The following is a 15,353-nucleotide window of genomic DNA, read 5'->3' as shown; positions in this document are numbered from 1 at the left end:
TTTTTGGCAACGGCTTTTTATAATGTATGGAACTTTCTGTAGATGGAGTTGCAGCTGATGGGAGCAGAGCCCCCCCCCCACCCCCTCGGGGGCTGTGACTGCTGTGGAGTTCATAGGCGCAGCCTGCGCCATTCAAAACCGCATACAGGTTCCTACATCTCTGCCATGCCTGGTCCTAGTCAAAATCCTCCTCTCCTGACTGCTGCTCAGGGCCTTTGGCTAGGGCTGGAACCCTGCTGTTACAATGGGTGCAAGAGACCTCATCAAATTTAGAAGGGCCATGCAAAATACCAGGTAACCTAAAAACCCTTTTGAGGCTCCCCGAAACTCTTCTCCCTCAAGAACGTCTCTTCTGATCCCTCCCTGAGGCAGCTCTCTGGCAAAAGCAGCTAACATGAGCTGTGGGGTGGACTGGAGGAGTGTTGGCGGAGCTGGAGGTAGCTCTCAAGCGAGGTACGGCAGCAGGCTAGTTGTAGACTTCCCTATGGAGAGGACCATGCAGAGGTGAGATCTGCAGAACAATCTCCCAGGGGAAGTGGGGGAAACCCCAGCCCTGAAGACACCTAAAACTAGACTAGGGACAAATTCCTAGACGACATCTTGTTGGGATCAATCCTGATGGACTAAGTGGGACCTGATTGGCCCCTTCCAAGTTGCATTTCTGGGGTGGTTCCTTGTAAAAGGAAGACTCTTGGCAAATACAGGCTTCTGGCAGTCCTGCACAAGGGGTTGGGACTTGGTGTCAGTTATGAACTGGTTCTTGGTTAGTTAAGCACTGTGTTGTGGTGTGCGTATGTGTGGGGAGGGAGGGAGACCCAAGCTAGAGGGGAAGGAGAGAGTGGAGCACATCCAGTTAGGCTGGTGGTGATGGCCTTGGGCTTACAGGTCAGGCTTGATGATCTGGTGGCCCCTTCTGGCCTTGAACTCTGACTCAATGACTCTATTGGTGGGGGTGGTCCCCTTCCCCATGCTGAAGGAGCTGTGGCCCTCAGCAGGATTTGGGGGAGGAAGATGCAAGGAGGGAAGTATATGCTATGACAGGAGTCAGGTGCCCTGCCTAGTTGTGATTTTGCACCTACATTGACCAGCTACATATGAAGTCTACTGAGAGTCCCCTAGAGTGATAGGTAGAAACTGAATGTGAATCCTCTGCCACCCTGCTGAGAAAAAGTGGCACCCAGAGGCGTGCTGGGCTGGGTCCCAGGGTACAATACCTTCTTTGAGTTTGGACTAATAACTGAGGTCCTGCGAAGCTGAGGGACATTCAGGTCACATGTGAAATGGGTCCCACCAGGGATGACAAGGGCTGGCTGATGGCTCCTGCAGAGAAACAGCCTGCCTGCCTCCTAGAGGCATCCTGCTGGCAGCGATTAAGAAAGCAGCCCTGCATGGTCCCAATCTTGCAAGCTGCTGCCCTTTCAGGCTACTCTTTTCCAGGTATGGCTCAAATGCCAGCAACCATCAGACTGTATCCACTAACCCTGCACCCTTCAGCCCAGGTGTGGTAGCATGGAGCTTTAGGCCATGGTCAGATGTCTGTACTCACACTGCTCAGTCTGCTGCCTTTCACCCTGGTGAGTGAAGTCCTGCCTACGAGCGCAGGCCAGAGTGGCTGGGGCAGCCCTGAACTGACTCTGGTCATTCTGGTTTCAGAGTAGCAGCCATGTTAGTCTGTATCCGCAAAAAGAAAAGGAGTACTTGTGGCACCTTAGAGACTAAGAAATTTATTTGAGCATAAGCTTTTGTGAGCTACAGCTCACTTCATTCTGGGGGTTGCAGGGGGCTGAGCAGCTGCAGCTGGTACCTTAAGGCCCTCATAAAGTCTTGCAAGGCTCAATCTTGTCCTCTTCCAGCACTTCTGTGGGGCCATGAGATGCCATGGCTCTGATGTCAGCTATTGGCCCCCCAGCTTTCCATCCCCCCAGTAATCGCGGTTGTCACAGAGATGCTCTGGAGCCTGCAGGAAGAGGGGAGCTGGCTGAGACGCTCTCCTTGGGGTGGCATGTGCACTCTCAGTCTCAATGGCTTCACTGCCTCCTGTTCCGTCCTGCTGGGGCAGGGTGTCCTTACCTGGCACCAACTTGGCTTAGCAGTGCTTGGGGTTGGAGTCGAAGACTGCAGCTGGAGGGCCGGGGAGGGGGTGAGGTTCTACTCCTAATGCAGGGTGGGGGTTGGGCTGTGGTCCCTGTGAGGGCTGGGGCCAAAGCCCTTACCAGCAAGTGTAACATCCCCAAAGGTTGTAGGGATGGAGCACTGGTATGGCCCCTCCATTGTGGATGCTGCTCCATTAGTGACATGTCCGAGTTGGGGGTGGAGCCATGGGAGCCTGGGGGGGCTCATAATGTGGGGGTGGAGCCATGTGTGGGTGGGGCTAGTTGGGTGTGGGTGGGGCTGTGGAGTGGGCGGGGCTAGTGCTGTGGGGTGGGGCCTGTGCAATGACTGCCCAGTTGCCTGGTGTCCATTGTTGTGGGTGTGTCTGAGCAGTACCAGCAGCATAAAGTGGCCCAGGTGGGAGGAGTGGGAGCGATCAGAGCCCCATGGCTGACTCCACTCTACCCCCCTCACTGCCCTGTGGCCTTATCAATGCTGCCAACCGGTACCTGAGCGCCGAACCCTTCCGCTTCCAGGTGGTGGCCACGGGCTCGGTGCTGCGGCTCCGCCAGGTCTGGATGCTGCGCTTCATGCCCTCACAGGGAGCCGGGGCTGCCGGGCAGGCCGAGGAGAGCGGGCAGAGGCTGCATCTGCTCAGCTCCCTGCAGCGCTTCCTGGCGGCCGATCCCAACGGCAAAGTCACCTGTGACCAGGAGAGCCCGGGCCCGGGTGCCCTCTTCCTGCTGCGGCAATACCCAGACGGCAAGGTGTGCAAACTCCATACACACACCCCCGAACTCCCCATTGCCCCCCACCCCAGGCACCAGCTCCATTGAGCCTGGGCCTCCCTCCTGCTGCGGCAGCACCTGGAGGGCAAGGTGTGAGCCCCCAACTGCTCCCGCACCTTGCAGCCCATCTGAAGGTAGAGCCCGCAGCTCCCTGCCCTCCCTATGGGCAATCCCCCAGCACCCCACCTAGGGGGACCTGACAGCTGTGGGAGGAGCAAAGCTGGGTGGGGCTCAGCTGGCAAATACCATCCAAGCCAAGGGGCTCCCCGTGGCTCAGGGGGGGTCCTTGCACTGAGCCAGGACATGAGGGAGTGCAGACGAGCTCTGGTGCCATGTCAAGTCAGAATTCGCTCTCCCACCAAGCAATCTCTGTGCTCTGGCCAAGGCCTTAGGGGCACCACACTATATTGGAGAGTGGCCATGGCCTCAGCCCACCATTAGTGGGTCTCTACAACACAGGAGGGGTGGGGTCATCCCAGTCCCCCCCACCATTAGTGAGTTGGGAAGGAAGTTTGTCCTGTGCCTGCTCAGATCCTCTACCCTGCAGCCACCAGGGGGCCACACATCCCCCAAGAAATCCCCCTTTCCGTGGGCACAGTTGCTGTGTCCCTATAGCGCAAGTCCCTGGTTGGAGGTGACTGGGTGCTCCCTGGGGGCCGGTCGGCTCGGGGCCTGCTCTTAGGGCGCTGGTCCCACTGTAAGCTCCGGGGAGGGGGAGGAACTTTTTGCCTCCAGGCCAGTGGCTGGAGTCTGGCTGGGGCTGGTAGTGACCAAAAGCCTTCCCCCGGGCCGGCCGCTGAGGGGTCTGGGGCAGATAAGGGGTAGGCATCTCCACCTGGTGGCCCAGTGGGGCAGGCGCCCGTGTCTCAGATGCCGTGGCTGGGAGCCTCGGAACAAGCCACGAGGCTGGCATGGGGTGGGGGGTGGGGGTGGAGCTCCTGAGCTGGGACTGACTGAGTCACTTCGGATGTGGGCTGAAGCAGAGCCAGGGACAATGATGGCTCAGGGGTCCTGGGGTCAAGAGGGTCCTGCCCATGGGTCGGATGGAGCCAGGGGCTGAAGAGCAGGCAGACGACGAGCCGTCAAAGCTCACGTGTCAGCACCGACAGAGGGACCCAGCTGGGGGCGCTGCTGTGCTCTACGGCCCAGACATCCTCTCCTCAGACATAGGGGCCCTGAGGATTTCCCACCTTCACTTTACCAAGGAAATGGGGGATCCCACAGCTCCCTGGTCCCACTGCAGCCCAGGTGGGAGAGGTCTACGTACCCCTCTCCTGGGCCCTCTTCCAGTTGGCCCGGCCCCTCTGGCTCCTGAGCATGGCTCATGTGGCAATGCTGGCTTCTCTCCTCCATGTGCCAACACACCCAGGTTTTCCTCTGGCTCCTCCCAGGCTCCCACATGCACACCGGGGCCCTTGATTGCTGTGCTGGGGGCTGCACAGGAGGAGCCAGCACTGCCCCCCGAGCCATGCTGGCACCGGCCCCTCCTTGCTTGGGCATGTGCTCTGCCCACAGGGAAGAGCCGTCTGTGCCCACCCTGGCACTGACTGGCTGCCCCTCCCGGCAGGTGTCCCTGCAGTGCGAGCTCTCCCAGCGCTACCTGGGTGGGGCCGAGGACAACGTCACCTGCTTTGCCCAGACGGTGAGCGAGGGCGAGAAGTGGAGCCTGCACCTGGCCCAGCACCCCAACGGGCACATGCTGAACCTCGGCAAGCAGCGCTACATGCGCTGTGACCAGCAGACCGGGCACATGCGCTGCGACCGCGATCTGCCCTGGGGGCCCGAGGCCGTCATCACCCTCCACTTCGACCTCAAAGGTGGGCAGCCCCTCTCTGCTGCCTCAGGGGCGCTCTGCCCTGCTGGGGTGGGGGAGCTGAGGGGAGGTACTGGAGAGTAAGGGGGATAGGGAGCAGGTGGGGTGGGGAAGGTGTTGGGTGTGGGGTGGGTGCCATGTGGGAGCAGATCACAGAGGAGGGGGAAGATGTGAGCAGGGGAGTGGGGCATTGGGCGCTGGGGTGGGTGGGTAAGGATCTGAGGGTGCAAGGAAGGATGTGGGAAGCCAGGGTACTGGGGTGGGATGGGGAATGTAGGTGTAGATGAGGTGGGGGGCATGCTGGCCTGTTCCATGTGCCCCACAGCATCACTGGGATTGCCAGTGGCTCGGATACCATACAGCTGGGAGAGCTGTTAGCCCAGCGGCACTGGGCCGTGGTGCCCCAGTGCCGGGGTGACTCTTTCTCTAGTGTTGCCTTCCTGCCCTGTCTCTAGAGAGGAAGTATGGGCTGTGGAGCGGGGCTGGGAGCCTGCTGGCTGCCGACGGCTCACTACAGGCCGAGCTGTCCCCTCAAACGCTTTACTCCCTGGAGCTGCGGGGTGGCCTGCTGGCCCTGCGGGACGCAGATGGCAGGTACCTGACCGGGCGGGAGAACACCGTCAAGACCTTCAAGACGGACAAGCCAGGGCGCGACGAGTTCTTTGCTCTGGAGCCCAGCGCTGCACAGGTCACGCTGCGCACCTTCACCGGGGGCCACTTTGTCTGCTGCAGGCCGGGTGAGTGGGGCAGGATGGGGAACCCAGTGCTGCACCCAGATGGCACCACCTGCCCTGCTGCTACTGCCACTCCAGACCCGCCCCCCCCCCCCCGGGCTGCTCTCCGGACGGGCAGCACATGCTGCAGCAGGAGAGGACCTGGCAGCCAGGCTCCATGTACTCTGGGGCATGCGGCACATAGAAAACCTAGTAGTTGCAGCACTGGACTGGGACTAGATCTGGGTTCATTTCCTGGGTCCCTGTGGGACCTAGCTCAAGTCACTGCATCTCTCTAGGCCTTTATTCCCTATTTGCAAAATGGAGATAATGTTCCTTCCTTTGTCCTCCGTTTGTGTAGTGAAACAGTCAGATCTGCAGGGCAGGGACTGTCACTGTGTCTGTACAGCCCCTAGCACAATGGGGCCTGATCTTGGTTCAGGCCCCTATTGTTATCTGTTGTCAAGGTTCGTTCCCCACTCTGAACTCTAGGTTACAGATGTGGGGACCTGCATGAAAAAACCCCTAAGCTTATTTTTACCAGCTTAGGTTAAAACTTCCCCAAGGTACAAACTATTTTGCCTTTTGTCCCTGGACCTTATTGCTGCCACCACCAAGCGTCTAACAAAAATAACAGGAAAGAGCCCACTTGGAAACGTCTTTCCCCCAAAATCCCCCCAAGCCCTACACCCCCTTTCCTGGGGAAAGCTCGATAAAAATCCTCACCAATTTGCATAGGTGAACACAGACCCAAACCCTTGGATCTTAAGAATGAAGAAAAAGCAATCAGGTTCTTAAAAGAAGAATTTTAATTAAAGAAAAAGTAAAAGAATCACCTCTGTAAAATCAGGATGGTAAATACCTTACAGGGTAATCAGATTCAAAACATAGAGAATCCCTCTAGGCTAAACCTTAAGTTACAAAAAGACACAAAAAGAGGAATATACATTCCATTCAGCACAGCTTATTTTATCAGCCATTTAAACAAAACAGAATCTAACGCATATCTAACTAGATTGTTTATTAACCCTTTACAGGAGTTCTGACCTGCATTCCTGCTCTGGTCCCGGCAAAAGACAACACAGACAGAGAGAACCCTTTGTTTCCCTCCCCAGCTTTGAAAGTATCTTGTCTCCTCATTGGTCATTTTGGTCAGGTGCCAGCGAGGTTATCTTAGCTTCTTAACCCTTTACAGGTGAAAGGGTTTTTCCTCTGGCCAGGAGGGATTTAAAGGTGTTTACCCTTCCCTTTATATTTATGACATTGGTTCAGGCCCCTATTGTTATCTGTATTAAACTTCGGCGTGATCTGAATTCTGCAGCTAAATCCGGTGGTCTCTGACAAAGATGCAAGTCATTTGCAATATTGTACCCAGTGGAATACAGAAATCTGCATTGTGTTGTTTCTTTTGTGTAAAGCATTGTATACCGGGCTGCCCCCACATGTTGAACATGGCCCATGGGGTTTGGCATTGACAGATAGTCAGTAAGTTTTGTGGTTAACAGTCCATCTAGCTGTTGGATCTGCTGGCACCTCCTTTCCTAGCTGTTGTTTCAGGCTGTCTGCCTGTAGCCTCAGGCAGGTGTCCCTTTGTTAATTACCCTCCATTCATATTTTAAAGGGGGCTCTGCATTATGTGGGCAGCCACAGTGTGCCACTTAGCCCTTGGGATCTCTTCACAGAGCCAACATATCCCCATGTGCTGTGGTGGATGGAAGTTGCCGTGACTGGAGTAGGTCCGGCTGCAGCCAGCAGAGGGCAGCAGTGATACACATACCAGCCCTTCTGGGCCATAGGGGAGGGCGTTATTGACTCTCCGGGCTGGCACCATGCTGCCCGTCCTGTTACCATGCATCTCTTGCTGCCCGCAGGGGCTGACATCTATGCCAACGCCATGTCCGTTGGCAACACGGAGATTTTCCAGCTGCTGCTGAATGATGTCACCAAGCAGGCCTGCTTTCGCAGCTCCTCCGGCACCTACCTCGCCGTGGTGAGTGTGGCCGGAGCCAGGGGATTGGCACAGATTCCCCAATGGGGGGAGATCGACAGAACCACCGACTTTGTCCTGCAGCGCGTTGCCTGCCATGGTGCAGCTCTGCGATCCACCAGCAGGGGTGAACACATCCCTGGGACTGAGGGATGTAGGCAACTGCCAGCACAGGGCAGGCTGGCCCTGGCTCTCCCCTGCCCTGCTATCCAATCCCAGCTGCTAGAGTGTGCCCCATTCCAGGAGTGGCCAATTGAGAGGGTGCCAGCAGGTTAGGGGTTAAACCCCCTTGCTTAGGGGCCTGGGCAGGAGGGCTTTGAATCTTGATCCCTCTGTCCCTTCTCTGCCCACCCCTGTGCCCAGCTGGTGCCCTCCTTAGCCCTGCCCCAGAGCCATGTTCGCCCCTCTCCTAGGGGGCGTCAGATGGTGGCAGGGGAACATGGCTCTAGGGTAGGGTGACAGACAGCAAATGTGAAAAATCGGGACGGGGGTGGGGGATTATAGGAGCCTTTATAAGAAAAAGACCCAAAAATCAGGACATCTGGTCACCCTACTCCAAGGACTGGGCCTGTGGCCAGACTCCCGCTGGGAGCTGGAGCAGCTCCTGGTCCCCCCAGAGGGGGAGCGTGAGAGCTGAGCACCTGCCCTGCCCCATAATGCTGCCTCCTTGCAGGGCCCCAACGACTCTGTGGTGAGCACCAGCGCCCACGACAAGGGAGTCTGGTTCTCACTCCAGTACCGGGAGCAGAGGGTGACACTGCGAATGGCTGACGGCAGACAAGTGGCCACCAGGCCCAACGGGCAGCTGCTGCTGGTGCCCGAGGCAGCAGGTAGGGGCAGGGTGCAGCCGATACCCCTAATCAGGGAGGGGGGTTGGCAATGCGATAGAGGCCCTTTCTCCTCACTGCCCCACGCTTCCCATCCAGCCCCGCGGCGGTGCTGATAAATCCCTCCCATGCAGTGGCTGTTCTGGGACTCACGTGACATGAGGCCAGGGTATCTCAGCCCATTTTCCACCTCCCCAGATCACTGGCACTAACTGCCCCCCTTGGCTGCAGCCAGGGTTTGCCCTGGCCTTGGAGCAGGGTCCTGGAGCAGGGTCCAAGCCTGCCCTGCTAGGAGAGTGTCCATTTCCAGGGCTTGCTCTCCAGCAGCGATGGTGATTTTGGGTGCACAGAAGCTTTGGCTTCTCCTCTCGACCCCTGCCCTGGAGGGGTGGGACAGAGGGAGGGTCCAGGGCCCTACTCTGAAGCGTCACCCACCCCCATTCCCCCTATCCCCCCCATATACCGAAGGGATGGTTCTCAGCAGCAGCCCCTCCTGACCTGACTTGACTGAGCTTTGGCCCTTTCTGCCTCCGCACAGCACCTCTGCAGGGCCGGTAGCCTCCATCCCGAGCCCCGTGTGGGGCCAGCTGGAGCTAACGCTGCCTGCTGGGATCTGTGCCCTCAGGCAAGAAGGAGGAGTTCCTGCTGCTGCTGGTGAACCGGCCCCTGCTGATCCTGCAGAGCGAGGCTGGCTTCGTGGGGCTGTTCCCCGGGACGCAGCGCCTGGACGGGAACCGGCCAGCCTACGACGCCAGCACCCTGACGCTCAGCGAGGACGGCTTCTGCCACTTCAGAGTCGGTGCGGCATGGGGTTCCTGCCAGGGGCTTGGGCGTGGAGACGCCAGGAGGCTGGGGATACAATGGGCTGGGGAGTACTAGGCATGGGGGGGTACCAGGGTATCCATGCCAGGGACTGGACTGTGGGGGTGCAGGGTGATGAGGATGTGCAGGCACTGCGGTATCCCTGGGGATGGGGGTACTAGGGGATCCCTACTGGAGGTGGGAGAAGGGGCCCCTGGCCATGTCTTAGGAAGTGGGGTTGCCCAGGGTACCCCTGCCCAGGCTGGAAATGCCCTCCTCCATCACTGGGGACACAGTCAATGAATTGCTGAAGGCCCCCAGCTCCTCCCCTTCCCATCTGGTGCAGTAGCCAGCACTTCAGAGGAAAGGGGGAAGCGCCCCCTGCCTCTCCCATAATCCTTCGAGGAGCAGAGTCCACGCTGGCCCCAGCTAGTGTCCACTCTGCAGCAAGGTTCTGGTGTGCATCTCCTGGAGTGATTCCACCCGTAACATCCTGCGGAAGCCTCCCTAGGTTAACATGCACCCAAGTGTGCCTTTCACGCTGGCTGCCCCCTCCCCCATGATCCTCATGTTACCTGGCCCTAACTGCCCCCTTTGGCCTGCAGCCAACAAGTACTGGAGCCTGGACAAGGACGGGCTGGTCATGGCGAATGAAGACCACCCCAGCAACTTCTCCCTCCAGTTCGTCTCCTCCAGCTGCCTCGTGCTCAAGGCTCCCAACAAGAAGTACCTGGTGGTGGAGGCGGGGGGCCGCCTGTGGGCAGGGGCCTCAGATGCAGCCTCTGCCACACCCTTCCGCTACTGAGGGTTGCTAGCCCCTGAAATAAACTTCTCTTCCACTGTCTCAGCCGCTGCCAGCCTATTGCTGGGACCCCTCCCCTCTTGCTGCCACCCAGTCATTGCCCATCTCTCCTCACTATCAGTATCCCTCCTGCTAACTGGAGAGTGTATCCGGGCTGGGGCAGACAGTGCAGGCTGGCATGGGCCTGGCCTGCCACCTGGAGCCGGCTGTTGGGAGGAGATGTGGCCCATGGGGAGGGAGGCGAGTTAATGGGGCTTCTCCAAGCCAGAGCAGTGCTATGTGGAGCAGAGAGCATTCATGTGCTCTGAAGTGGGAGCAGGTGGCTGTTGCTGCCCTCTAGTGGACCAGGGACAGAGGTGCCTTCTTGCTGTCCCCTGGGGGAAGCCCTACTCTAATGAAAAGGCTCCAGGCAGCAGCAGTAGCAGAAAAATAAATATTTATTGGAAAATAGTATTGATTCGGAGGGTGCGAGAGGAGGGGAAAAAGTGCCACGAGTCACTGCTACAGCAAACAACACTGAATCTGGGGGAGTGGGCGCAAGCACCTCCCCATCAGTCACTGCACACATGCGATAGACAGGAGCTTTTTAATACTTACAGGGGGGCCCTGGGTGTCTGCCCCTCCGCCCCCATGCTGAAATGGGAGGACACAGCAGGTGCAGGCATGATCCCTGGGGGTGTGGTCTGGGCCAGGGGCCACCTGGCCTTGTGTGCGTGGGCTTGGACAAACTCTAAGCCCTGGCTGTAGGGGCCAGAATGGGATCCATGACAGCTCCCAGCAGCCTCTTCCCCCCTTCATGAGGCGCCAGGTCTGGGATGCGAGTTACAGTCTCTCTCCAAGTCGCTGGGCACACCAGCGGTGGTTTCCTGCCCAGGAGGGGCTAATGTGGAATGAGGCTGTGGCTGGGTCTAGCTCTGCTCCAAGGGGCTGGGACGCTGCCATCAGACCAGCTGTGGAGGGAGGGAATGCGTGGCCTCGGTCCCCGGCACTGGGGCAATGCGTAGCCTTGTCTGGCCCGGAACAGCCTGGATGGAGCCTTAGTACGAGTCCACCCTAGAGGGAGATAAACAGGAGAGAGCCTGACCGTCAATAGCAGCCTCTCCAACCCCACCCTGCACAGGGCTCTGGCTGGGGGGAGCTTCCCTCACATCCCTGGGCAACCCTATCACCCCAACTGCTTCCCCACCCTCCCGTGAATCTGTCCTCGTAGTGGGGAGAGGCAGCCAATCAGAGGAGAGGAGTGCAGATGAGGAAACCGAGGCAGGGCAGTCAGGAATGGCACCCAGGAGTCCTGATCCCCAGGCATGTGCATGAGCCGCTTGCCCAGCTTTTCCTGTTTGTATCATCAGCGTTTTCTCTCCCCACTTTCCCTCCCTCACCCTGTCTCCACCACAGCCTCCCTCTTTGCCCATTACCTAGTTATTCCCTCATTTCCACTAGCCCAGGAATGGTCCAGTCTCCCCCAGTCCCAGTGCTTTTTCACCCCTTGGATCCTGTCTCCCTCCCCATCCCAGCTCCTCCCCTGCCCCATGTTACCCCTCCAGACCCTGCCCACACCTGCTCAGTCTCCCACTGCCTCCCAGTGCTGCTGCTTCTCAGGGCAGGAAGGGGCGGGGGTTGGGTACCTAGAGAAGGAGGCCAGGGTGAGGATGCCCAGGAGCAGCTCGACGGCGTAGAAGAGCAGCAGGATGGCATTGAGGATGGCCTCCAGCCGCAGGGCGTAGGTCTGCAGCAGCAGGTAATAAGCTGCCATCACGGCCGCTGGGAATGTCAAGGCCAGGCTGATGGAGAGCGGCACCTTCCGCTGGCACAGGTTCCCCTTGGAGCCTGCCACGTGGCACAGTTAGTAAGGCAACTGATCCCTACCCTGCAGCCAGTCACGCACGCAGCTTCCTGGAGGGGCACGACTGTGGGGACAGACTGCTGGGGGATTGGGATATCCCCTCTAGGACACAGGCTCCAATCCAGCCCAAGGGCAGGGAATGGGACATGGAGCCTTTCCTCTCTAGGGCTCTGGCTCCAATCTGGCCCCGGTCCAGGGACCTGGATGGCTCAGGCAAAGAGCTCTTCAGCTCAAGGCACTGATCCATCTCCAAGCTGAGTGAGCAAAAGTCAGTCATGTGCTGGCTGCTTGGCGGCCCAGTGAAATCAGGCACCAGTCCAGCCCTCTCAGAGGTGTTTGCCCGCAAGGGGCTGCTCGCCCTGTTGTTCCAGAGCTGGCTGTTAATCTTAGGCACTCACCAAAAAATATCCGAGTGACTTCAATGCCGAGGTAGAGGAAGAGCATGACTAGATCCAGGGCCAGGTTGGCAGAGGGGTATGGTAATAGCAGCCCTGTGAACACAAGTCACCTGTTTCAGGAGGAGTGCAAGACCCCCAAACCCTCTTTCTGGCATGTCACTGTCCCTCACCCAGGACAGGCTCCTAAGGAAGGGGAGATGGCCGTGAATAGCTAGTGGTTCTCAGCCTGAAGGCCTTCCTCCAGGGACAGCAAGTCTGGTGGAGAGCCCCAGAGAGGTGCCAGCAGGACCACAGAAATGCAGTGCAGAGAGAGGCTCATCTAACAGGTCCTGGCCCTTGCTCAGCATCAGAGCCAAATGCTAATGGCTTCCTCTTACTCCTCCTCCCACCAGACGCAGCCCTGCAACGGGCTGGGAGTAGCTGAAACGCATGCATGGGCTGAGAGGCCTGAGGGTCTTGGGTGGAATAAGTCAGCTGGCATGCCACTGGGCTTGTCCTGCCTGCCTTGCCCTCAGTCAAGTGGCATTTGATGGCACAGCACAGCGGGCAGCCCTAGTGATCTGAAATGGAGGCTGGAATGGCAGCAGAGGGAACTCACCTTTATAGATGAATATGAAGATCTCCAGGAGGAAGTAAGTGGCATAATACCATCCATTGAGGAAGAGCAGGATTTCCAGGGGTGTAGAGGAGAGCTGGCGGCCTAGGGGATGGGCAGATGAACAGCATGAATGGGCGAGGTGCTGCTCCCCATGCAGGCCTGCCGCCCTCATTCTTCCCCACAAAGGGGGCAGAGGAAGCCGGAAGGGCCTGAGCTGCATTAACCCCTAACTCCCCATGGGAGCCCCGTCCTCGTAGGATGAGGGATTGTCTGTCTCTCTGAGACAGGCTGAACACAAGGGACTGACTCAGAGGATAGGTGGTCAAGGTACTGGCCTGGATCCCTTCCCAGCTCTGCAACAGGCTCCTTGCATGACCCTGGTCAAGCCACTAAGCACAGACTTACAAAGAGATGTAGGCACCTAAAGATGTAGACAGGTGCCCACCTGCCTCTTTAGGCACCTCAAAATCTGACCCTGAGTCTCTCTGGGCCTCAGTTTCCCATCTGTAAAATGAGGATAAGAATCCTTCCTTTCTCCCAGCTTTTGTCTATTTTGTTTCACTGGGACAGGGGCTGGTTCTCGCAATGCATTAGTGCAGCACAATGGAGCCCTGGTCTCAGCTGGGGCTGCTGGGTGCTACTGTGATTTCACAGCGTCTAAGGCCAGAAAGGATCACTGAGTCTGACCTCCTGTATAGCACAGGTTGCCAAGTTACCCCAGAGGCTGGGTGAGCTGCCACTTGGGGCTGACCTCACTTCTGGCATGAGTCCAGTTACGTGTTTGACTAAAGCATCTTCCAGAGAGGTGATGTGAATCCCCCATTTCCCTGGGTCATTTTTGCCCGTGGTCTGTCCCCTCACTGTTGGGAACATGGGCCTACTGTCTAATTTTAGTTTGTCCAGCTTCAGCTTCCAGCCTTTGGTTCGCGGTCAGCTCTTCTCTGCTAGAAGCAGGCAGTGTGGGTCTCTAAGCCTCTCCACTTTCTGTCTGCAGGCAGGAGCTTTCCCGAAGAGTGGCAAGAAGAGGATTTCTGAGAACAGGACAGTGGTATTTAAAAAGAAAACCTGGCAGGGCAGCAGGTCCAGCTAAGATCAAAGAGCTCCTGCACATGCCCAGCTGCACAGTAGGGTGCCACCTGCCCCATTTTACAGCTGGGTGTCAGGCAGCAAGGAGTGAAATTCAGCAGCAGGAGCTGGTTTCGCAGACTCTCCAAGTCGGCTGTTCCTAGTTGCTTGGTGCTTCAGGCCAAAGTGAAACACTGACTCCAACAGCAGTGATGTGGCAGACAAGCTGTCAGCTGTGTGGGCTGGTCTTTCAGCAGCAGAACATGATGTTTTGGAAGTAACAAGACAGAGACCCATGGCTGTTGTCTTCTGTTCTGACTGGGGTGAAATAAAGTTCCCAGGAATATGTCTGTAAAGGGTGGATTCTCTGTGACTTTAAGTATTTAAACCACGATTTGAGGACTTCAGTAACTCAGCCAGAGGTTAGGGGTCTATTTCAGGGGTGGGTGGGTGGGTGAGGTTCTGTGGACTGCAATGTGCAGGGGGTCAGACTAGATCGGGGGTGGGGAAACTACGGGCCAGAGGCCACATGAGGCCCTTCATATGTTTTAATCTGGCCCTCGAGCTTCCGCCAGGGAGCGGGGTGTGAAACTTGGCCCATCCTGGACTAGATGATCATGATGGTCCCTTCGGACCTTAAAGTCTATAAGATGACAGAACCTTGTAGTAAGCGGTGTTTTCAAGGTACCGATAGACTGTAATCAGGTTTGTGATGAGAATGGATCTCAGTGCAAACTAACGCTGCCTGACTCCTGACTGTTTTCATCCCAGCCCCTGCTGGCTGTAGCTCTGTACTTTGCATTGAGGCTTCCAGGCCTGGGCTCTGAGGGCAAGCTGCTTTTCAGCACCCTTTGAGCCAGCCGGGGGCAGTGGATCTGGCACTGGGGAGGTGCCCGGTGCTTTCCTGATAGATAAAATCTGCTAATTTTGTTTTTAAGCCAGCTCCTGAAGGTGCAGGAGGGGGCGATTGGGCAGGGACACCCTCTCCATCACCACCTGGGGAGATAGGCTTGGAGGCAATCAGGGGGAAACAGGGCTGGGGGGGGGCACAGTTCCGTCGATGGGGTGGGGGAAGGGGAGACAGGTGGCCCCCTTGGGATGGAGTGGAGGAAGGGACGTGCCCCTCCCCCCCGTGGAGGGGAAGGTCAAGGACCCTTCCCGCGAGAACGGGGTCACGTGGCAGCCCCAGGGTGGTCAGGGAAGTGTGGGGGGGTCACGTGGCACCCCATGTAGAAGGTGGGGCAGGGGGATGTGCGCCCCCGATGGTGGGGATAGGGAGGTCACGTGTCTTTCCCGCAAGGATTAGGAGTCACGTGGCACAGCCCCCCCGGAATTGCCCCCCAGGGATGCTGCCGCCCCGTGCTCGGTGAAGGCTCCTGGGGAGGGTGTCCCACGCACTGGGCTGGGGGGGAGGAGGGAAATCCGGGATCCCCTCCCCCAGTCCCGCACTTACTTCTGGGCGCCATCTTCCATCTCCATGGAAACTGCCACCCAGCGCCATCGCTTCCGGGAACGCGGAAGGGGGAAGCGGAAGTGCGGGGCCAGAGCGGCTCGCGCCGCTCCATCCGGCTCAGCCCCGCGGCTCGATGGTGCGGGAGGACCCGCCGGGCGCTGAGCAGCGAGGGCT

General features: G+C 58.1%; 2 protein-coding genes and 1 non-coding gene across 7 annotated transcripts in view; 2 read left to right on the top strand and 1 right to left on the bottom strand.

Annotated features, from left to right (window-relative positions):
- The window catches only part of CPSF7 (cleavage and polyadenylation specific factor 7), a 24,758-nt gene extending 22,003 nt beyond the window's left edge, over window positions 1–2,755 (top strand). The window contains exon 10 of the mRNA XM_037899436.2: window positions 2,628–2,755. The gene's annotated coding sequence lies outside the window, so the exon portion shown is untranslated. The remainder of the gene's footprint in view (window positions 1–2,627) is intronic.
- Window positions 2,446–11,650, top strand: LOC102935914. Its single transcript, XR_003565576.3, has 7 exons — window positions 2,446–2,858; window positions 4,447–4,696; window positions 5,148–5,429; window positions 7,277–7,395; window positions 8,066–8,222; window positions 8,845–9,018; window positions 9,626–11,650. It is a non-coding gene; the product is annotated as a fascin (transcript).
- TMEM216 (transmembrane protein 216) lies at window positions 10,242–15,353 on the bottom strand. Of its 5 annotated transcripts, none has more exons than XM_043549641.1 (6): window positions 15,180–15,258; window positions 13,378–14,075; window positions 12,662–12,763; window positions 12,064–12,156; window positions 11,448–11,649; window positions 10,242–10,875 (listed from the first exon to the last, which is right to left on the bottom strand). In XM_043549641.1, the coding sequence occupies exons 2-6, from the start codon at window positions 13,532–13,534 to the stop codon at window positions 10,860–10,862; spliced, it is 570 nt and encodes a 189-aa protein (XP_043405576.1). In that variant the 5' UTR covers window positions 13,535–14,075; window positions 15,180–15,258; the 3' UTR covers window positions 10,242–10,859. The 5 variants fall into 5 exon arrangements, with proteins under 5 accessions (XP_043405576.1, XP_043405577.1, XP_007065837.2 ...); XM_043549642.1 differs by having other exon boundaries at window positions 13,378–14,044; window positions 15,180–15,196; XM_007065775.4 differs by lacking the exon at window positions 13,378–14,075 and having other exon boundaries at window positions 15,180–15,353.

This window comes from Chelonia mydas, chromosome 6, assembly GCF_015237465.2.
Source record: "Chelonia mydas isolate rCheMyd1 chromosome 6, rCheMyd1.pri.v2, whole genome shotgun sequence".
NCBI lineage: Eukaryota > Metazoa > Chordata > Testudines > Cheloniidae > Chelonia > Chelonia mydas.
The sequence above is the reverse complement of the archived record's forward strand: the minus strand, read 5'-3'. Positions and strand labels throughout refer to the sequence as shown.

Bases quoted from the DNA above. Each gene is read 5' to 3' on its own strand.
- TMEM216 (XM_043549641.1), bottom strand. From the start codon at position 13,534: ATGTTCCCAACAGTGAGGGGACAGACCACGGGCAAAAATGACCCAGGG. The intron at 12,764-13,377 runs GTAACTTGGCAA...CCCATCCCCTAG, and splicing joins CAGCTCACCCAGCCTCTGGG to GCCGCCAGCTCTCCTCTACA. The intron at 11,650-12,063 runs GTGAGTGCCTAA...GCCACGTGGCAG, and splicing joins AGTCACTCGGATATTTTTTG to GCTCCAAGGGGAACCTGTGC.